Source organism: Drosophila tropicalis, unplaced genomic scaffold (genome assembly GCF_018151085.1).
Source record: "Drosophila tropicalis isolate 14030-0801.00 unplaced genomic scaffold, ASM1815108v1 contig_1190, whole genome shotgun sequence".
NCBI classification, from domain to species: domain Eukaryota; kingdom Metazoa; phylum Arthropoda; class Insecta; order Diptera; family Drosophilidae; genus Drosophila; species Drosophila tropicalis.
In genome coordinates, this window is record NW_027172561.1 from 819,107 (window position 1) to 842,242 (window position 23,136).

General features: G+C 37.2%; 2 protein-coding genes and 1 long non-coding RNA gene across 4 annotated transcripts; 1 reads left to right on the forward strand and 2 right to left on the reverse strand.

Annotated features, from left to right (window-relative positions):
• Positions 1-86: 86 nt before the first annotated feature.
• LOC137578677 (CYFIP-related Rac1 interactor B) lies at positions 87-21,239 on the forward strand. 2 transcript variants are annotated; one of them, XM_068292250.1, is made up of 5 exons: positions 87-369; positions 2,066-2,375; positions 15,793-16,056; positions 20,267-20,529; positions 20,601-21,239. In XM_068292250.1, the coding sequence occupies exons 2-5, from the start codon at positions 2,193-2,195 to the stop codon at positions 20,863-20,865; spliced, it is 975 nt and encodes a 324-aa protein (XP_068148351.1). In that variant the 5' UTR covers positions 87-369; positions 2,066-2,192; the 3' UTR covers positions 20,866-21,239. The 2 variants fall into 2 exon arrangements, with proteins under 2 accessions (XP_068148351.1, XP_068148354.1); XM_068292253.1 differs by having other exon boundaries at positions 87-275.
• LOC137578690 (uncharacterized) lies at positions 10,854-18,162 on the reverse strand. Its single transcript, XR_011032741.1, has 3 exons — positions 17,505-18,162; positions 15,025-15,129; positions 10,854-11,648 (listed from the first exon to the last, which is right to left on the reverse strand). It is a non-coding gene; the product is annotated as an uncharacterized lncRNA (long non-coding RNA).
• On the reverse strand, positions 19,051-20,224 carry LOC137578684 (uncharacterized). Its single transcript, XM_068292256.1, has 5 exons — positions 20,140-20,224; positions 19,731-20,070; positions 19,464-19,677; positions 19,204-19,324; positions 19,051-19,078 (listed from the first exon to the last, which is right to left on the reverse strand). Exons 1-3 carry the CDS (start codon positions 20,211-20,213, stop codon positions 19,507-19,509), a joined length of 585 nt encoding a protein of 194 aa, XP_068148357.1. The 5' UTR covers positions 20,214-20,224; the 3' UTR covers positions 19,051-19,078; positions 19,204-19,324; positions 19,464-19,506.
• Positions 21,240-23,136: the final 1,897 nt, after the last annotated feature.

A 23,136-nucleotide genomic window follows, 5' to 3' on the forward strand; every position in this document is an offset into this window, starting at 1 on the left:
TATTTTAGATTCCAGTGTTGAAAAATCAGAGCCAAGTGTTGTTAAACACAAATTTTATAAATGATGGCATTGCCAGATAGTTGTTTTTTTGCTGCCGAGTTGAGAGGTTGTTTTTGTTTGTGAGCGGACGTGTCGCGGATTTTGTTGTTTTGGTTTTTCACGTGAGCTGAGCGGGTTTTGTTGAAATTTAAATTAAAAAATCGCTTGTAAACGTTCTGAAGAGGAGGTGTTGCGCAAACGTCGGATGTTTTTTTTTTATCGTCGTCGCGTTTGCTGTAAGTGAGCGGCGGTTGTGAATGTTCAATATAAAATTGAATTTTTGTTTTTTTTATGTTTGCAACTTTACAATCTGTGCAAATCAACAATGTGGTAGGCGCAACTGCAATTGTCCAACACACACACCAATAAATATATATATATATATATACAAACCAATACACACAGAGAGGGAGCGATAAAGAAGCAATGCAAAAAAGTGGTGCAGAAAAAGGTGATAAATCGCAAGAAATTCCAATGCACAAGGAGCTCAGAAAACCCTTCAGAAACATAATAATAAAATAAATGGAAAAAGTTGTGTAGATAAGCGCGCAAAATGGCAGGAAAAAAGTAGAAAGAGAAATGACAGCCAGCCCCTTTAGCCCCTACCCTGCCATCCCCTCCGGCCTTTCAGATAAGGCGTGCAGATAAACAAATACAAAATAAAATTAATAACAAGAACTTCGCCTTGGCCTCTTGTTGTTTTTGTGTTTTTGCAATTAACGTAAAGCGAGTGAGAGAGTGTAAGAGCCAGAGAGAGGACGTGAGAGAGGCAGCAACAGAGAAGCACGCTAGAAGGCTTGGGGTGGGCGGTTTGGCCTTAAAAATGTTTACATGTGTTGCGTGAAAAAAAAAAAAAAAAAAGGAAAATTGCCTTTTCCTACTACTTGGCATGATGTGTGAAAATTGGCCTTGCGGCTGCTTGAGTTGAGTTGTTTACTAATTTCGATCATATTTTTTTTCGCTTCCTTTCGCCAATGAATGTGCATGTATTTGTGAGTGTGTCGGAAGGAGGGGGTATCAAGCAGCACCAACACACAGACACATGGCCAGCATATCCTTGAGTTCCCACTCTCTCTCTCTCTCTCTTTCGTTTGCTCTCTCTGTTAGTATCTTCTGACTCTGGCGTTGCCTGTGCCTCTGCACCCCCGCAATGCATTTTTTTGTTTGATACTTTCCGATTAACCATATATTTTCATACGCTTTATCAAAATTTGAGCATATTAATTTTGCTAAAATACTTGTATTTGGTGAATTTGCATTATGGCCAAAATTATATTTAGACCAAATTGATAACACTAATTAAACGATTTTGTAGTCAAAACTTGAACTAAATTTGAAATCATTCAACAAGAGCTTAATGCCTGTGAATCTTAACAATAAATTGTTTACTTTTTCAAGTTATCGTTTTTTAGGAGTTTTCTTTATTGACTGAAACTAGCGCGGTATAAAATCAAATAGTAAATAATGGAACATGAAACATTTTGTTAAATATTCGCAACTGCATATTAAGTTTCAATGAGAAATTATTTACCAGTTTACTAAAATAAATATTGATTTCTGCCTCTCTCTCTCTGTCTCACTTTTCTGATATTTTCCATAGAATTCTTAACATTTATTTGGCAAACATTCTTAAAAACTGTTTTTAAAGTGTATAGAAACTTCAGTAGAGCAAGTTCTACTATGGTTTTTCTTCTAGGGGCTGCAAAACCAAAGATGAAAACACATTTTCCGGCCTTTGTTTGTGTTTTCCTTACCCACCCCTGTTACCTGCCCTGCTGTCTGCTTGATCGACATTATTTGTCAGTTTTATTAAAAATTTGTGGCCTCTTTTTTTGTTTTGTTTTAAACAAGTTCCCTATAATTTTTTTTTTTTTTTGCTGCGCATCTTTTGCCTTTTGCAGCTGCCGGTCGAGGCCATTAAAAGCAAATTTATTAATCCCTTTGTTGTGTGTGTTTGGCTAACAGGTGCAAGAGCCTTTTCCACATTTACAATCATCCAATTCCTCAATCTCCCCTATTCTTGCAGTTTATAGAAGAAGAAAAAGAAGTGTGTCAAATTAATAACCAAAACAAAAAATAATTAAGACCAAGGAAATAAAGCAAAAGTATTAGTTAAAATTAACAAAATAAAAAACGACAAATAACACAGAACTATGGGCAAGCTACTGAGCCTTCTGTCACGCGACGATTCAAATTGTTGTGCAGCCAAATCCTACGATGTCTTTCTGGACTTTGAGAATGCCGCACCCACAGAGACTGAACGCGAGGTCTACGAGGAGGTAGAGCGTGTGCTTAAGGAATCAGAAGTGGTGCTAGAGGAGATACAAATCTATAAGGTGAGTAAAGTAGAACTTAAATATGATAAATATTAATAAATATGTAGAGAGCCAAAGATCGGGTTCTTTGTGCGTCATTCGATGATGGACCGGTTAGCTCGAGTGAGAAAGAAAATAATGTGTGTTTTAATATATTTACATGGGGTTGGGTAGGGGTAGGTAAACTCCCAAAAAAAGAGCTACTGATAAAGCTTTACGATTTGGTCTAAAAAAAACCATTAAGAGTAGCTATAATCAAATGAAAATGGTCAACAAAAGCGACAAAGCCAACAATAACAAAAACAATAGAAATAATATTAGCAATAAACTTCCAAAACAAATTGAGCATTTAACCTTTGCCAGGCCCAGCAACGGTGAACAGAGAGAGAGAGAGAGCGCGAGGCAAAACACAAGCAGTTATCTGTCTTGCACACCTCTCACCCTCTCTCTCTCTCTCTCTTGGTCACAGACTCATACAGTTTCTAAGTTTATACGGCAAATAGAAAAATTGCATGATCCTCTCTCTCTCTCTCTATCTTTACCTCTCTCCTTATCGATCAATCATGTTTTTGTAATAATTTTGTTGTTTTTTGCATAAATATTATATTTGTGTATTTTTTATATTTCTCAACAAATCTTGTATAAACTGAGTAACTTTTAATTCTAATCAAATATCTTTCATTGCCTTAGTAATTGATTTTATTTTTAGTATAAGCCGTGCCCCTTACTCATACATTTAGATGTACATACAAATGTATGTATGTATGTAAGTAGAATATGTTTTTCATAATTTAATAATTTAAGTTGACTCATTTTCCTTTTTTATCAATTTCTCAAAATTTTTTGCATTATTAAACATTAAATTCTTTTTTTTTTTTAATTTTGAAAACATTGTACTTTAATATTTTTTTTTTTTTTTTTTTAACCGCACAAACGTGAAGTGATATTTGCTCTTCTTCTTTTTTGCTTTTGCTCTTCTTGTGGTCTTTCTTGTGTTGGTGGGGCTGACTCACACACGTGCCCGCATGATCATCATCAGCAAAACTTCTTTCATTATCTATCCTCTCTCTCTCTCTGTCTGTCTCCCTCTCTGACGTCACTGACTACGTTTTGCTTGCTTGTGGCTTTTCCAAATATTATTATTTCTCTCTTTCTGCATATTAGTCAGCAGCAACCGCACATCATGTGTTGTTGTTGTTGGCTTTGATATTGTTATTAATGTTGACCTTTGCCATGCGCTAAGAGTTAGGCATAGGTCCGTTTACCCAAACACAAACCCAACCCAGCCAATTCTTTTCAATTCAAAATTCGCTTTCGTGTTTGTGCGAAATTATTAATGGGACTTCAGACAGGCCAGTCAGTCAGAGATACATATATATACATATATATGTACATACATTCGGATTCGGTTTGAGGGTGGGTAGGAGAGAGGCTCGAAAGCTTTAATCAACGCAAATGAACTGGAAAATGTATACCAAATGAGCTCATTTCCTTTGTGTGTGTGACCCAATGACTAAAACTGAACCAAACCCATCAACAAAAAACGACCTCGTGGCCATTTAACCCTTTGGTTAGCCGCTTTCTTTCCCACCGTGTTCTATCCGTCCCATCCAATGCAAAACCAAAGCAAACTAAACCAAACCTACTTAAAATGCATTTAATTTTTCTATTGCATTTCTATACACTGTCTATCTAACCGGATTGCAGGGTATAGTAGCTTCTCTTTAATTGCGTTAGAGCTTTAAGTAAAAGAGTATTAGTGTTGGGAATATAAGAAAGTTTTGGTTTTAGTGGTTTTTGCTCTTTCAGTTACAGTGGGTGGGTGGGTGTTTGGTTTGGTGGGTTGAACTGGTTGCAACTTGGTTGTCAAGGCAAAGACACAAATAAACTGGTTGTGGAGGAGCAGCAAAAAAAGAGTCAAGCCGCCCGTCCTTCTTTTCCCCTTCCCGTTTTTGGACTCTTTGGCTAAGCGCCAAAAAAGAAAAACTTTACATTTTCCTTTTTTGAGTTTTTTTTTTTTTTGTGTGCTGCTATAAATAGAGTGAAAACTGCTCCTTGGAAAAATCAGGCTATGCTTCTCTTTTTTATACCCTTGCAAAAAGGGTATATTAATTTTGGTCAGAAGTGTGCAACGCATAGAACGAAGCATCTCCGACCATACAAAGTATATATATTCTTGATCAGCACGACGAGACGAGTTCAACTAGCCATGTCCGTCCGTCCGTCCGTCCGTCCGTCCGTCCGTCCGTCCGTCCGTCCGTCCGTCCGTCCGTCTGGATCAACGCAAACTCCTCCTAGACCGTAAGAGCTACAGAGCTGAAATTTTGCACGTAGGCTTGTATATACTGCAGGCGTTGTATATCTCGGATTCAGCCGGATCGGACCACTATATCATATAGCTCCCATACAAACCCCAAAGTCACGACCAGTGACTTTTCTCAATAACTTCGTTATTTTCTATGCTATTATCGTGAAACTTAATATTAGAGAGGTTACTACGCCTATAAGCGACTATGCCAAATTTGATCAAGATCGGGTGACTATATCATATAGCTCCCATAGGAACGATTGGTCGAAAACAGTGACTTTTGTAAATAACTTCGTTACTTTTAACGCGATTGCTTTTAAATTAAACATTTCTTAATTTAATATATATGTTAATGACTGTGCCGAATTTGATAAAGATCGGGTGACTATATCATATAGCTCCCATAGGAACGATCGGTGGAAAACAGTGACTTTGATCAATATCTTTCATTATTTCCTATGATTGTAGGCCTTTCTTTCTCAAGCTTAATCCTTTTTAGATAAAACGTTCTTACACATTGATGGCTAATAGGTAAGGATAGAGTTACCAAAAAAGTTGCAAGGGTATACAAACTTTGACGCGGTCGAAGTTAGCCCCGGCCCTCTGGTTTTAAATCAATTTTATAAATTTAAAGACGCCAAGAAGCCAGAAAGAAGTGGAGAAGTAGGCAGAAATAGGAATTGGAAGATGGGAAGAGAAAGTATAGAAAAGGGCCTCTTTGCTGTTAACTGGTTTATCTCATCAAAGCCATTGTCAAATATTGGCCCAATGCTTCTTTTGTGTGTGCAGTCGACCAACAAAGCAACTAACTAATAATGACAACAAAGTCAACAACAATGACAAACTTCAACCACACTCTATGCCAAAACACAATGAACGATAATAGTTAATAATAGTCATAAATGTAATATGATAGTCGAGTTGAGTGAGGCAGTGGTAGAGGTAAGTAGAAATGGCCCAAATAAATCCAGATCTAGGCCAAAAGTCTTCAAAATGCAATGGCAAATATATCAAAATGGGCATAAGATAATATAATCTAAATAGTGTTAATTAGGATGTCACCACAGTTCTCCTTGCTTTTTGTTTTTCCTCTCACCCTCTATTTAATTGTCAAACACATGGTGATGGCATGGAGGGAGGAGGGGCCCTGCTTAATCGTATACACAACCTTGGACTATAGCCCCATCACACCCAATGCACAGCAAGGGAGAGGGATAGCTCATTGAAGTAAAATGAAAGAGAATGTGTGAAATTATATACAAAGAAGGGTCATTTATTATGCCTGATTATATATAACATCAAAGTTCCCACCAACAAACAGAGGAAAATGCCTGTTTTACTTTGTATTCCTATTGACACTGGCAGTGATTAACTAATTACAGCGGAGACGAAGAAATGAACAAGTCTTCAAATATTAAGACTATCTTCTGCTATTAGGAATTGAAAAATTGATTATGATTTAATAACATTAAGTGTAGCTAAAGAACTGAAGATTTGTTTTTTTTTTTGGATTCTGTAAAAGTTTACAGTTTAATTCAAGTCGTAACTAGGGCTAATTTATGTCAAATCTAATACTACTTTTATAAGATCCTCCTGCATTTGTAACTGTAACCAACGGCTGATTAACTTAGCATTGCCGTATGGATGAAAGGTTTTCCATATCAGGCGGAACAAACCCAGCCAGCTTAAGCCATTTCCCTAAAAAGAATTAACAAATCTGTCCCCGGAATTGATGGTTTCGGATATGAATTCGGAAAGCTGCTTTCACTCAAACGTGACGCTTCCAAAGCCAATTTATCAAAAAGTTTTTCAGCTGCTCTACATATCCACATACACAAGAAGCCAATCGCATATCTACTTATTGTGAATTAAATACTTAAACGACAGTTTAACAATAAAAAAAGACTGAGTGCCACAACAAAATAAGCAATCATTAGACAGACTATGTATACATAAACAGATAAATGTATATTACTCTTCACATCCCCACCTTAACCAGTTCCATTTCGAGTTCCACGAATAAGTTAAATGTGAATGCAAAAAAGCAGAGAGAGAGAGAAAAAAAGCGTCGCGCCAGCGCACTTCCGGTGTGGGTTAGGTTTGTCGATTTGGTCGCTGCTGGTCAGTCAGGCAGTCAGTCAGTCAGTCAGCTAGCCAATATAATTGTTATAATGTGCGTGCCTGTGATGAGCATTTGAATATTATCAAATATATTACGTATACGTATATGTCTATACCATCTATTTTCATATGTCTACCCTCGTTGGAAGCCTTCTAAGCCTTTTTGGAAACGGTTTTGTACCTCTGACAATTTAATTTCCGCACATTCATTTATTCCCATGAATCCAACAAAACGGAGCACCAAATATGAATCTTTGTTGCACCACACACACTCACACACACAATCAAAACTTACATATGTATGAAATGGTGTATAGAGAAATCATTTAGTAGGTAATTGGTTTTGTTGCTTTTCTCATTTCATTTCACTTTCTTGTCTGTCTCTATCGCTAGTTATTTTCGTATTTCCGACGTCATTATCCTCATCATCATGATTATCATGAGCTGCGAATCAATTACGTCGAAAACAAGAAAGAGAAAAACAAAAACTAAAACAAAACAAAATAAGGTATAAACAATTGCTGATCTTTTTCTTTAAAATTTAGATTAATAAATTCTTTGTATAAATTGTAAATTTAACTTTGTTGGATTACCATTAAAAGGGTCCTTATAGGATAAGGCTTAAGGCCATATAGAACTTTCTTTATTATTTCGAATTCATACATTTAATTGACCTGATGAGTGCAACAAAAAAGTTTATTGGCTAATTTGAAATTTGGCGGAATTTTAGAGAAACTTAAACTGAGATTTGTCAGCAATTTTAAGACTTGTCGGGAAACATTTTAAATGAAAGAAACTTTAGTTTATTAAACTTTATTTTTAATACGATTTCTGTGGTTACTTTTGTTATAATTACTCATCATAGAAAGGGTATAAAAATGAGTTTGTTTGTTAGTATTTAATCTCTTTCCTTTGCTGGAATTACAGCATTTTTATTTGTTGTTCTTTGCTTATTTGTTGTGTATGTGTGTGAGTTTTGTGGCACCCACTTGAGAGAAACAGTTTTTCGAGCACACTCAAAAGCAACTTGTTGTTGCTTGATGCCTCATTATGCTTCTTACTCGCCGAGGTTCAGGTGGGTGGGTGGAGGAAGTGGTGGTGCTGGTGGCAATTGAAGAGCAAATTTTGCATGAAATTAAGTATTTGAATGATTGTGCCAGCAGCAGCACCACCTTCCTTCCAAGCAACCACCAAACCACCTACCCACACACACAACTGTCACATTTTAGTTATTATTTTTATTTTTGTTCGTCTTACTCTTTCTTAGTTGTTTGCTTATTGAAATGACACTGAAAAGCCAAGCCTTTTGTTAACTGAATTTAATTCAATTGAGTGAATCGTCATAGAATAAATTTGTTTATTTGTTATCTTTAGTTTAGCTAGACATGGATATATATACATATGTATGGTTGTAAGGATAAAGCTTCTAGGTCCTGTTTTCTTTTTATTTTGCCCTAAGCACCTGCATTTGCAAGTGCCTCTACAACTGTCAAATGGCCAATTTACGAGTGTCATCTAACTGTCTGGACTTGTGCCAGCTCTTTAAGCGGCTTACAAACAAATGTAGGTACATATATGCAGAGAGTTATGTGTCTATGCGTTACAAGTATTTTCAGTTAGTTGGTTTACTTGTTGTTTAGTTAGTTACAGGAAATCTACCAAATGAACAATTTTAGCCGGAAATTAGGGAATTCTTTTCCATAAAGAAGACTATTCCATGCCAAATATGTACATACATACATATATATCTCTGTATACATATGTTAAACATTCTGTAGGTGCAATGTGGCGTATGTGTAATTTCCCTCTTTTTTTGCACAAAAATAATGAAATATTTATTTGTTTCTCCTTTTATTGTTGATGATGATGCCTCAATTAAAATGCCAAAAGCGGGGCAACGTTAACCCAATTTCCAACAGCTGTTTGAGAACATTTTACAACTCGCAACCTGCCATTAATCGATATGGAGTATATATGTACATACATACATATGTCTGCCCACAATTGTGATTTATGCGAGTTAATTGAAAACAAGAGAATGACATGTGTAATATTTCCCCATACGAATTGGCATCCCATTCCCATTTCCATTCCCATATATAAAAGCCCTCTTACCCGCCTTCCTACCAAGGCATTTCTATGGCCTGCCTGAACCGAACGTACATTGACATCTCTCTGACGTTGACTGCGACTCTTTTGGGGCTCCTCCACTGATCCCCCACGCACAACTCTGTTTTTTTTTTTGTCGATAATTAAATGCAATCGAACGTTTCTTTTCACATTTTCTCTGTGGCATTTATTGCTGGGCATATCTGTCCGTCGGTCGGTCTGTCGCTGCCTGACGCCGCCGCCACTTGGATTGACATTGATAATTCTCATGTTTTATCTTATCTTTATGGCAATTGCTGTTGTGGTCGATTATCTTGATAAATTACGACGCTCGTGACATCCAAAACCCTGTTGCTCGGAATTATAACCTTTTTTTGTGTATTGGTTTGCCTGTACAATTTTTGCAATTCTGAGTGTGTCAGTTTCCATTAGCTTAAACATCCCAAAAGCCAAATTAATCTATCTAAAGCTAAAGGGTGTTATCAAATTAAGCTAGTAGTGCTAGAGAAACTCATTAAAATAACATATAGTACGACCAATTCTTATCAATAACAAATTTCAAATTACGCTAGAGAATTCTCAAAATTCTAATAATTTTTTCACACATACTAGTTTTGATTTATGACTAAAACTTAAGATTTCCTTGTGAAAGAAAATTTTTTACTCGAAAACAAAAAATACTTTTTGAATGATTATTTTGTGATTGGATATTCTATTTATAGCTTATCTTGAATCTTGCTACCCTCAAATGAAGCCAACCAATTTTCCCATTCCCATAGCAAAATTCTTAAGAAAAAGAACCTCAGTGTCACATTTTGTTTGAAATAAGTTAATAGAGTATGGCAAATATCGGATATTGTTTGTTGAATGTAGGCTTTAAGCTCTGAGGGCATTACCAAACAAATGAAAGCACTTTTCTTAGTACTTAGGTTTTGCTTTCCTCTTTCTGGATAAATTTAAGGATTCGTTTTAAATATTGCTCAGTCAGATGGATTAATATGGATTAGCTACCTTTTAACTTCCATAATCTGTTTGCCGATTAGAACCCGTTTGAGCCCTTTTGGAATGTGGGTTATAATAAGCCTTTTATACTCTATTTTTAGCTGATTTATAAATAAACAACAATAAAAAAATTAATTTAATTTACAATTTACGCATTATTTAAGTGTAACCTAGGGTGTGTGTACGTGTGTGTGTGTGTGTGTGTGGTGTATGTACTCTCATGCTTGCCTCAGTTCAGTGAATTGCAAATCCTTTGTTCTCGCTCCTCTGCGAGGTAGATTCATCAAAGTGCCGCCTCTGCCTCCGCCTGCTCTGTCAGTGTTGATATTTATGATTCACTGCATCATTTTCAGTGTTTCGAATGTTGTGAGTGAGTTTCCTGACTTTCGTGTGACTGAGTTCCCCTCTCTCTTTCTCTCTCTCTCTCTCTCTATTTATGCTTAAATACTTTTAGGGCCATTTTTGCTGTTTCAATGCCCAAATATGTCACAGCAATGACAGCATTCACTTAGGGCCCAAATACCTGGAATGGGTTATGTTTATTTATAATGCCTTGCATCATCTCGTGATGATCATCATCATCATTATCATCACCTGCAGATAATTACTTAGTCTTATAATTGTTATTGTTGCAGCAGCAGGCATCGTGACATTCTTGTGAAAAACAAAAGTGATTTACCTCTAGCCCAACAGTCGTTTCTTTCTCTATTTCTTTCTGCTTTATATAACAAAGCCAATGATCGCATGTGAGTCAGAGCCCAGCGTCAGACCAGTCAGAGTCAGAGCAAAGCTCTGGGAGTCGAGACGTCAACATATTTCAAAGAGTTTTGCAATACGCAAACATATGTTCTTGTCGTTGGTTTTTTTTTTTTTTTTTTTTTTTTTTTTTTTTTTGCTGATATCAGACTTAGTGGATGGATCCATCATTATATATGTATATGTAAGTTTTTGTCAGCGGAAGGCACTTTAGGAAATCAACAAGCAGTAGCTGTGGTAGTAGCAGTCCCAGCAAGGGCAAAAGGCAAATTAGTGTTATGAAATATTTATGATCATGTTGTAGACCGATCCCTCTCTCCATTCCTCCACTTACTTGACTATGGGAATGTGGTTAGCTGGCGCTGACGTCGTCAGTTTGTCATCCAAGCGAGCGTCCAAGTGTCTGTGAGTGTCTGTTCCCCTCTCCATCGCTCCATCGAGCTAGTGTATTTTTCTGGTTTATTAAACAAGAAATGATGAGAAATTAATAAGAACTATTCGGTTACGAGGCATTGATCGGGTGAGGTGACGACGATTTCATTCATAGAGGATAGTTCAACGTGACTGGCATACAACTTGAAATTTCAGATTTAATGATGATGCAAGTCCAGAGAAATCAGAATACAGCCGGGGGGGAAATTGCAGTCAGTCACTTGTTTGTGGTTGTTATTGTCGTAGTGGTTCTTTTCCCTTTGCCACAGAATAACCTTTTTGTATGTGGCATCCACACAAAAGCATTTCATGCATTCGTTTGCATGCATCCATATGTACATACATAAGTATGTATACTTGTATGTATGTATATACAAAGGCCAGCACCCCATCCACCCACACTTTTTTTCTGTATCATCATCATGGATGAAGCTCAGTTTAAAGTGTTTTTTTTTGTTGCTTGTATCGCACGTCACGCGTTTTCATTGTGGGCAAAAGTCCATGGCGCTTCTACTTGTTGGATAAGCAGTAATGTCGCCCTATAGAGTCTATAGTATAGACCATAGCTACATACAGAGAAAGAGAAGTTAATGTTTATGTTATTTGTGTTTTCCATTGGCAAAATTTCTGCTGTGACTGCTTAAATATTTAGTTCAATAGAGTAATTACTGTATTACTGTATAATTAACCTTTTTTTTAGATGATTTTTCTTTGATTTGATTTGTAAAGAATTTTATCTATCTTGTATTTATTAACTAGTGCATTTTTTTTGGATGTTTAAGTTATGACCTTTTTTCCAATTGAAATCCTCTATTGGCCCTCTTTGCTCCTTTGAAAATGAAAGACGTTAAGCCAAAAAAGTGAAAGGAAACGGACTGAAATTAGGAGCAGAGAGGTGGATATGACTATTCCTATTGGATTAAGTTTAAGATTAATAGGCAATCATTTTTCAAACGTTTGTAAAACTTTTCTTAGCATTTCACTCATCTGTCCAATTAAAGTCAAATGTATCTTTCTTGAGATAGAATTAACTACTCTTTATCAGGATAACGAAATATGTTTATCTAGGCTTGATATTTACATTTGTATTTCGGTCTCTTGCCATTTGCAGCATCAAAGCAGAGTTTAGACTGATTCGTTTTGCCCCAATCAAAGGCGAGGCTAGAAAATTCCTTTTGGATAACAGAATATCTTGGAACCTTCCCTCATCCGATTGTCTGATTGGAGATCAATAAAGTGTGTTCATATTTTCGAAATGTTATATTACGTATACGCCTCGTTTCGTAGCAGAACAACATGCGACCGACCTTCATGGAAACAAAAGGAAGGCAATAATGAATTTACTGGCGCTCTGGAGTACTAAAGTGCACATCGTCATTCAAACTGACGACTACAAGTGTCCAAGTGTCAAAATGAACATTTAATACCAAACCAGAGGCCAAACGAATGGGCGAATGGGTGTCCATTTGAGGAGGATGATAATAATGATCAGTTAGTACATTGTCCGACTTGTGTGTGTGCCGTTTGTGCAGTGTTGCATTTCCGCATTACGCTAGTAATTTCATTTTCAATTAAAAGCACTTCGTTTACTACTTCTTAAGCGTGTGAGTATGTGTTTGTGTGTGCCAGAGATGTGCAAAACTTAATTAGCTATTCATGTGCACTCTCGCGGTCTGTTTGGTTGAAATAAATGAAAACTCTGTAGGCAAAAGGCAAAAAGAGAGGCCTACCAACAGTCCGACCACATTAAAGTGTTAATTAAAAAAAAAGAAAAAGACTAGAAACAGTTGCAAAATGAAAAACGGGTTTTTCCCACTCTCTCAGTCTCAGAGTCTGCCCCCTGCCTCGTTGTTTTTTTTTCTTCATCATAAAAGTCATACAAGTTCAAGTTTGCTGCTCTTATCGGTGTGATGTGGTGGTGGGGAGAGGTATGTGGTGCGGTATGTGTGGGTGGAGGTGCGGGGTGGGGGCAAAGTTTTCCTTGGTAAATGCCTAAAACACAGAAAGACAGAAAAGCAGACAGACAGACAGCACGTGCTAGTGGCAAATGGAGCAGAGCAGCCTCAGAGGATAAAAACGAAAGAAGACTCGTTTCCTGTGTGGACAAAATGCAAACACAAGGCTTTCCACCTTCATGCGTCTTTTGTTTCAGCGGCAAACACTTGGCCATATGTGACGACGACAACGAACCCGATGTATGAAGGGATGGATGGATGGGGTGGAGTGCCTGCAAAATCTGTGCGATGCATACCCGAGACTCTCTCTCTCTCTGGGTTGGCAAGAGTGTCCTTAGAGAGTCAGTGGCGTAAACAGGACAATGCCAAGGCAAAGGCAACTGCAAGGAAGGGCGCAATGCCTTTGACTTTGCTTTTGCTCTGCTTGCAATGTTTACAATGTTGTTTGCGCACATTAAACAGTCATGCCCGGGCACAGAGGAGACACTTTCAAACAGTCTTGAAAAATGTCATCATGCTGAAAATAAGAAGATAGCCAAGGAGCTGTCTCTAGTCCATATGGATGGATGGCTGAGTGAATGAATGAATGAATGGAAGATGCCTTGCAGCTGCTGCCAAGGACAAAAAACTTGACTTACAAACAGGTGTAAATTATGTAGAGTGAAAAGAGAAGAAAGAATTGCGAAAACAAAACTAAAGAGCGATGCAATGTTTGTTTGTTTGTACAACAGACAGTTGCACTCAAAAGAGTCTTCCCCGTCCAGCTGCTGGTGCTCCTCCGCCTCCTCCTTCTCGGCCCTAACAGAGAGTGTGAACCTGTGGGTGGATGTGGCTTTTGGGCCGTCTGTATAAGCGTGGGGCAGGAAACCAGAGGTAGACGACGTCTGGATGGATAAATAAATGGACGGAGAAGTGTGTTTATATGATGTTCGCTTGGATATGCGCAGCAATTTAATTATAAACACACAACACGTGCTGGCCCATTACATTTCATACACTCACACACTCACAGAAAAGTGAAGAAAGAGGTGTGCAAACCAAAAATAACCGCGCCAACACACACACACATACACAGAAGCCTCCAGTGTAGGGGTCACCTAAAAAAAGGTTTCTTCTACTTGTGTAATTCCTTAACAAAATTTATGCCAATGCTTCTGTAATCGGTTAGACACGCGACTACCCCCCTTGGGGGAATTATACATATAATTAAGGTGTTGCTGACCAAAAAACAAAAAACTAAATAAACACCACACCAAACAGACACACGCAAGAAGACGAGTTCATCAAGTGGGTGGAGCCAATTGGGCCCCCAGACATTGTTGCCTAACAAATTTTGGTGATCTTACCTTTGAGACAACCCGGCTCTGGCCTGGTCATTAGCAGATTATACCTGAAGCTAATACCCAAAGGGTCTCGAGTCTAACTAACTAACAAAGTAGCAGAACTAGAATCAATTTATCTAAGAAATTAAATTTAAAATGAAAGAAACCATCAGCAATAGAATTATCTAATAACAGAAACTAATAGACTGCTTTATACTTATATTAATCACATTGTTAGCACTAATAGGATTCAAAATTTAAAATGTATTAATTAGGGTTTTTGCTGATTGATTATTAAATTTAACAAACTTCTTATTAGCAATCAATTTGCCTTTAAGAAAAACTTTAAAACAAAAGAAAGCAAGAGACAATTGTAAAAATGACAAATCAAATCGAATATTTTAATAAATAAAATAAGTAAATCTTCTAGTTTGTATAAAATCTCTCTCGATTATTGATATTATAACAATTTACTAGCTAGCAGATTAGATTTAATTGAAAAGTATTTCAAGCTAATTGATTTGTGAAAATTAATGAATTGTTCATGCCTATGAATCAGTCAATTAAATACTATTTACAGGCCGAGGGGGTGTCGGCAGAGGGAGTCAAACTAAAAACAAGTTTTTTAATTCTATACTTGAGACTTGTCTAAATGGATTACTCACTTTGTTAGAATTTTAAATGGTTATATTATAAAGTTACCCGGGCAACAAATTCGAATACCAATTCCGCATAGACCACCTTCTTTTTTGTTTTGACCCAGTTTGAACCTGCAAAAAATGGGTTTGAAAGTGTTTGAAAATTATATTTATTTTCTTGTTATTAGTGTGAGGCCACTTAAAAGTATTAACAAAAGCAAAAATCAAAACGCCTCAATTGGAAATAATCAACGCCATTTGTTGATTCCCATTTATACACAGTCTCTCTCTCTGTCTCTCTCTCTCTCTCTCTCTGTCTGTGTGTGTGTATAAAAGTAAATTAAACATTAAAAATAATGAAAAAAAACGAAACAGAATGAACTTTTGAAAACATGCAATGACCGTACTGAACTGAATTGGACTAGAGTGGAGTGGTCAGTCGGTTGGCCGCTTGGCCAGTTGGTTCGTTAGCTTCATTTTGATCATAGAGTTTCGATAAAAATCGCTGCGCCGGTCAATGTACGAGAACCTCCGGTTCCTCTGGTTCCATCTTCGTCTCCGGCACCCGGCCTGCTGATGGTTATTGTTGCATGTGGCATAGAAATAACCACAAAAGCCTACAACGCCGCCTTCTGTTCAGTTCAGAGAACTGACCATTTATATATGTATTGTGCTCGCATGCCAAACTCACATTTTGCTTGCAAACTCTAACTAACTCACTAACTAACTAATATATACCCATATATATGTACATACATTTATTGACCAACTTTTGTGTTTTCTTGTGTTTTACAGGGCGCCGGCAAGGAAATACGTGAAGCCATTGCCGATCCCTCACCAGAAGTTACAGGCAAGGCCTGGTCCGCTGTATTGCCATTGGTTACCAAGCTGAAACGTTGCTACGAGCACTCCATGAATCTGGATAAAATAGTACCCAAATTGTTGGGTCAACTGGTTGGTGGCAAATTGAATCCTACGCAGCATTTGGAGACACAGCAAGCGTTGGTCAAACAGCTGGCCGAGATCTTAGAATTTGTATTGAAATTCGATGAGTACAAGGTGAGTGAGTTAGTTACATAAAGATGCGGGTAGGAAGAGGAGGAGGAGGAGATGTATTCACAATCACCGCAACCACAACCAGGTGGAAGTAGTCTCGGATGTCTCTTTCCCTGTCTGAGTGTGTGTGTGTGTTACATGTCTTTGTCCATATTTGGTTGGAACGACGCCCACCAAAAGTGAGTAAAAGAAATAAAAAGAGAGCGTGGGTCAGAATGTCTTTTTTTATTTGTTTTACTGTTGGCTTGGTTTTGCCAGGAACGGATCTAAAAAGACAAGGGTATGACGTCTAATATGTATAACAATACTTTTTATTTCACCCATGTTGGACTGAAATTCTGATGCTTTCAAACTGTAACAAAAGATTTAAAGACCTCCATTAGATTTGGGTTGATTTCTTGAGGCGAGAAGAGACTCCTGCCCTGCACTGGTTGTGGTTGTTCTGAATGTGCATGTGTGTGGGAGGGGGGCAAACCAAATGTACAAATGTATGTGTGTAGCTATAACCAAGTCCATGCCAGCTCATTGCGCGCGTGGTTGCATTTTTAATTGACTGACTGTCGAGCGCGTGCTGCGGCTCATTGATGGAAAAATCTTTGCTTGCTGCTGATACAGTAAAGACTCATTAACATTTACACACGAGAGCCATTTAAATGACCGGGGAGTCCAACAAACAAACAAACAAACCAGCCAACTAACCAAACGTCTGCCAATGCTTGGTTGAACACGCAAAGCAACCAGAAATTTATGCCTAGATGAAGCTGTTCGAGTTACCACAAACGGAATGACCCACAAAGTGGGTTAAATTTCATTTCAATCCATCTTTCTCTTTCTCTCTCTCCCTCTCTCTTTCACTATATGTGTCTCTCTCTCTCTCTATCTCTCTAGATCTTTGTATTTTAACATATTTAAATATGCCAGTTTATTGACTGGTTCCTCCAAACAAATCGATTAATGGTTATGGCAAATCTCTCTGTGAATCGACCATTTCCCATGGCTCGTTTCCGTTTTTTAGTCATAGTAAAACTGAAGAGGAAGTACTATTGAGGAACATACATACAAATGTATATTCTAGAGAACAAGTAGGGCAAGAGGCAATATCATCTATGCCTCCCCTTCTCTCCCACATTGATGCTGCAAATGATGTTGAAGGCAATGATGATGCTGCAAATTGCACGTTCATTGTGTATCAAAGTGTCAGCTACTTCATCGTAGCTAACTACATCTATACCTCGGCATCATATACATATAATGTATAAGTATGCACATCATGAGTATGAGTATTATATGGCAACAGTGGCGTATTCAAACGGGGGCAGCCGCCATGTACCACAGGGCGTATGAATATATTATTTCTTTAGCTTTCTTAGGCATCGTTTTTTAAGTAATAACTGATTACATTAGAAATCAAATATTGTGAGTTAAAAATATATGTGAAAAGAAAGTTTTACCAATTCCAAACGCTTCCTTTAATCGAATTGAAGTAGCCCCTTCTAGGTACATGGACTCATTTTTTTTTTGCTCTTGGTTGTATGAAACTCATAGCTGGCCGTCACTGCATTTTGTGGCAAATTCAAAACGTGACTTCAAACTATTAGGTACTTCCGTTTCAATTCCATGTTTCACTCTCCCTCTTTTTCTCCTCTTGCTTACTTTTTACAAAAGCACCGCAAAGTATGCTACACAATTTTCCCATTGACTTTGCTTGTACAGCCGCCGCTGGGGGCGGCCCCGACGCTTCATGTAAAACGATGACAATGACAAAGGCACTTGATGCCTTTTGTTGTTCCATCACCGTCCATCCCTCTAGTGCTCCTCCTCCCTCCTTTGCTTCGCCCATTACTATCTCCTGCAATTGATCTGTCTTTCTGCCTCTCAGCACGCACTGCAATTAGCCAAACTGCAGAAATTTTCTTGGCATTGCATCAAGAAATTCCAACGCGTTTGTTGGATGGAGGAGGGTGGCACGACGACTTTCTCAATTCAGTTCTCATTGTTGCTGTATTCTTATTGAATAAAATTAGGCTATTTAATGTGGCATTTATTTCGTTTCATATATTTGGCAAATGGATGACCTAAATGCTTGGCATATTTTTGGTGTCTCATTCACTTGTGGTCGTTGTAGATTGGTCGCAAACGTTGCGGATATTTACGCACATAGTTGGCATAATGTTGTAAATATTTGGCTATATACTCTTGTTGACTTAATGCCTGAGGCTGCTGTTGTTCTGCTTGTACGAAGTTGCGGTTGTAATTGTTGTAATTTGTGGCCAAAGAACGACTACCGCCTATGTGGACAATTTGCTCCTCATCCTCCTGCTGCTCCAAACGATGACGTGCGCTACTTGGCACTAATTCTGATTGATGCGACGATGATGTTGTGGCTGCTGTTGGTCTTGGCACTGGCTGATAAAAGTAACCAGGAACATAGCCTGACACATTGTCGTAATTATGATTGGCAGCACGTGTTGGGATTGGGATTGGCCTAGGTGGTGGTGGTGGTGTTGCTCTTGGCTCTATCCCCCAAATAGAGGATTGTTGTCTTCTAGCTGCTGATAATGGTGATGCATCTGTGGGAGTTTGATACTCTTGTTCCAAATAGTTATTCGCATTGTCACTAACCACAATCGGGGCACCTGACCAAATGGATTGAGCTGCCGCTTCATATTGTTGTTGTTGGTGCTGTTGTTGTTGTTGTTGGGCATACGTGAGCTCATATTGATTTAGATTATAGCCATAAGCCTGTTGATTGCCGTATAGTGATGCATATTGACCCAGGCATGATGAATTCATCATTAACACTAACCCAATTGATAGATGCTATATATAGAAAATATCATTAAATGCATGATTAATCATCACGATCGAGAGACGCTCACCACCCAACTGGGTCCGCTTTTGTTAGTCCGTTGTGTTTGAAGTTGCATTTCTGACTGTTCAGAACGATTTATGCTAATAACGTATTTATATAAAGCCCCAGCCCCAACTTTGTTGTTTCACCCCCACGATAGAGCTAAAGCTAGAGCTAGAGAGAGGGAGAGAGATACAGAGTGCTTTGTTTTCAAGGTGAATGATGAGCAAGACTCAAAACTTCAAGTAAGACTCAGCTCAATTTAAATTAAATGACAGCAACGTCGGCAAATCTCTTACATGTTTAAATATTTTCTCACGCACGGCGCTAGTCCAGCCCTGACAGTTAAAACGCTGCTGCTATTTGGTTTTTGGGCCTGCCACACAAATTGGAAAACTAAGTAAATTGCGGTGTCACGTACTACGACGACATACATAGGTAATTAGATTTTACAAGTTTCAACTTAATTAAAGATAAACATGGCCTAGCAAAACAACTGGCAAACTTTTGCAGTGTTGCACAGTTGCATATGCAGCAACATAAGTAACCAAGTACATACCTTTGTTGTATTTGCTAGTTTTGTTTTAGAAAAGAAAGGAAATTCACTGTAAATTTGGATGCATATGCAACACAAAGAAGGCACCATCGCGTGGCACTGGCAATTGGGATAGAAAATCGCCGGCATCGTAACAATTGTTAAATAATTCGCTAAGATATTTATTTTTCTCTTGCTGACTGGCTGTAGCCATGCAGGTGGTATCATGTGTTAGATGCTATAAAGACAAAAGGAGTGTTGGAAAATGTTTAAAAATGAGTGTTGTCTTACCAAAGTTGCCTTAATGGTGGACAAACTGAGACTGGGCGGTGGCTTATTGAAAGGCTCGTGATTGAATACATTTTCATTTACACATTTCAGTATATAGGCTAGAATTTGATTTCTTGCTCTGGCCTCATGGACGTTTCGCTGGGTTGTTTTCAGTTTGGCTATCCATGCGGTGGCCATTGATTTCTCACGAAAATCCAATGAGCATATAGAATGTTCCAAGCGTACAATATCCTGATCAAATTCCTGATTAAGTTGATTAAGCACCTTACGATTTCCGCCGCCCTCCTCTCTCACGGCATGAGAACTGGATGAGCGTGATCTGCTTCTGGTTTGCCCCTCTCTGTTCGATAAAGGCATTGCCGTCAAGGTCTCACCAAAAAATGTTCTATTAAAGTAGAATTTAGTTTACCTATCTTCAAAGTCTGAGCTATGCATTGTTTCAATTAGTTTCTTAATAAAAGTTATAGATTTTTTGGAGTTCATTCTGTTAAAATAGAAAACTAACTAGATGTTTTCCACTTGTTCTCCTTTGACAGATGAAAACACCCGCCATACAGAATGATTTCAGTTACTATAGACGCATTGTGAGCCGCCAGCGAGTGGATTCCACAGAGAACATGTTGGTCAGCACGGAGTTGGCCAATCGCATGTCATTATTCTACGCCCATGCCACACCCATGCTGAAAGTATTGAGTGAGGCGACATCGAAGTTTGTTAATGACAATGCGGACGATGTGGAGAATACAACAGAAACGTTAGGAACTATGGCCAAAGTGTGCCTGAGAATGCTGGAGAATCCGTAAGTTATCCCAAAAAAGAGAAATACATTTCCATAGTTAATTCTTTGTTTATGTTTTTTTCTGCTTTTAGCAAACTACTGCAACAGATTGAACGCGAGGAGACACAAATGCTGGTGCTTCGTGTTATGGTCGGTCTGGTCATACTCTACGATCATGTGCATCCGGTTGGTGCATTTGCACGCGGTGCCCATGTCGATGTCAAGGGATGTGTCCGATTGCTGCAGGCACAGCCAGCTATCAAAGCGGAACCCCTGCTCAATGCCTTACGCTATACGACAAAACATCTGAACGAGGAGAATACGCCGAAGAATATACGCAATCTCCTCGCCGCATAATATTGAATAAGAAGCAATCAGACTGGGATCAACAATGGTGGAGCAGAAGCAGGAGGAGAAGGCAATCTTGGTGTTTTACCTATGTATTTACTATCAGACAACCTACTACTACTACTACTACTACCACCTAGTACTACTACTATGACTACTGTGTAATCCCAAAGAATGTGTTTCTTTTACAATGTGTACAATTCTTTAATGTGTAATTTTGTGTAATGATTTAAAGCAGTTTTTTTTATTTATGTAATTAATAGGATTCTATTTTTATTATAATTAAACAAAACGAGGAAGAATGCAAATTTTAATTACCAAGTGCGTGTGTTAGTTGTTGTTATGCAAAGAAATTAAACTAAAAAACAAAACTAAACCCAGGAGGCAGACTTTTAGTTTTATTTATCCTATACATACGTATATATATATAAATACAAGCATTTCTTGTGTTAATATTCAGTTTTTTACAGCCGGCCTTTCCTGTAAAACCCAAAAAAATATCAGCAACAACAAAATTTAGTTAATAATCTAGCACTAATATTAAGTAATAAAGAAAAAATAAAAAACACCCTAAAAAATTAGCGCAAAATTCCCAATTTTCAACACACACACACACAAACGGAGATTATAAATATTAAAAAACAATTTTAAAATCAAATTTAGCTTATACATTTTATATATATTATGATTATTATTGCCACTGTTTTTTTTTTTTTTTAATATTTTTTTCCTTTTTCTTTTGTTTGTGTACATGGGCAAAGTTGTATAATGTGTGTGAATGTAGAACAAGTTGTAAAAATTATACAAATAATTCATAAATTAATTGAACACTAACAACAAAAAACAAACACAATTAAGGAAAAGCGATAAACAATTAGAAATGTGAATGATTTATGAAACGCCTAAGAAGAAGAAAAAGAAAAAAACCAACAACTGAACAACGTGCAGAAAATCAAATGCATTTATATTTCCACGCCGTCAAAATCTTTGATAAACGTATTTCAACAAAAAAAAAATAATAATAATAAAATAAAACAAAAACTTAGGACGAACTCTAAAGAATATGATGGAAAGTAGCTGCGCAATAATATTAATTTTTAAGATTTATACAAATAGAAATTTAAAAATTTGCTAAAAGAACGAAAGTAAATAAACAGTTGATAATGCATACAATTTGTACCAAAAAAAAAAAAAAATATTTATATATATATAATAATGATGATGAGCAAGGACAAGAACACACTAACTATGTGAAGATTTATATATGTATGTATATGTATATGCAATAAGGGCAGCAGGAAAAGAAGGATTGAATTGAGAATTCTGAATGAGAATAAATATCAAACAAGATCATAAATGAAATCTATTGAAAATATCGTTTAACTTGGGCGCGATGAACATACTAAACGATTCTTGCCATTTCGAGATTCGACAAAATGTGGCTTAAACTGGGCCAAAAGCTGTCAATGCCATCTTTTAGTTTTGATACTCAATTACAGAAGTCTAAAGTTATTCTAGATTGGAAATTTGACAAAATAATTGAATATTATCCTGATTTATCCTTTGTTCTTTGTTCCAAAGTGAGTTATAATTCCCTTCACTAATTCTTCTTCCAAAAGCCTATTTTTCAATTAATGGATTACTATTTCATATTTAATTGGCGTTGGTGGCAAAATACATATGTATGTGTATTTGGCATGTTTATTGCCAACTTTATATGCATGCTAAACAACGTATTAAATTTTGTGACTTTGTTTTGTTAGTCTTCTAGAAAATCCGTTTTGTTACATATTCGGGTGCAAAAGTGGGCGTGGCGAAAATTTAAAACCAACTTGATCACTGTACTGACTATACGAGTATACAAACTAAATTTACTGCTTTTAGCTCTTATAAGTCTCCGAGATCTAGGTGCTTATACAGACAGACGGGCGGACAAAGCCAAGGACAAGGAAGAATATATGGAGACGGAAAAGCTCATTTCTGCCTGTTAAATACATTTACATTTGTCAATAGAATTTTCGCAAATACATCCAATATTATTTTCGATCAAGCCATTAAGAGTCAGCAAAGTGTTTCAGTTGAATCATCTTGATTTAAGAGTTAACATTTGCATTGTTTTATTTATCCAGGTGAACTTTTATAGTTCAAGTCAATATTTAATCCATAGTATCCTATGCGCTCTCCTACCCTGTAACATCATTCACTTAACTTCAATTAAAATTTGTCTCTTTCCTTTAACTCTTTCTTGTAACTCATTTACACAATTGTAAGAATCATTTT

Excerpts from the sequence above, each read along its gene's own strand:
- LOC137578684 (XM_068292256.1), bottom strand. The coding sequence starts at position 20,213 with ATGAACTCCAAAAAATCTATAACTTTTATTAAGAAACTAATTGAAACA. Across the intron at positions 20,071-20,139 it reads AGCTCAGACTTTGAAGATAG|AGAGGGGCAAACCAGAAGCA; the intron begins GTAAACTAAATT and ends TTTATCGAACAG. Across the intron at positions 19,678-19,730 it reads CCACCATTAAGGCAACTTTG|CATCTAACACATGATACCAC; the intron begins GTAAGACAACAC and ends TTGTCTTTATAG.
- LOC137578677 (XM_068292250.1), top strand. The coding sequence starts at position 2,193 with ATGGGCAAGCTACTGAGCCTTCTGTCACGCGACGATTCAAATTGTTGT. Across the intron at positions 16,057-20,266 it reads TGAAATTCGATGAGTACAAG|ATGAAAACACCCGCCATACA; the intron begins GTGAGTGAGTTA and ends CTCCTTTGACAG. Across the intron at positions 20,530-20,600 it reads CTGAGAATGCTGGAGAATCC|CAAACTACTGCAACAGATTG; the intron begins GTAAGTTATCCC and ends TTCTGCTTTTAG.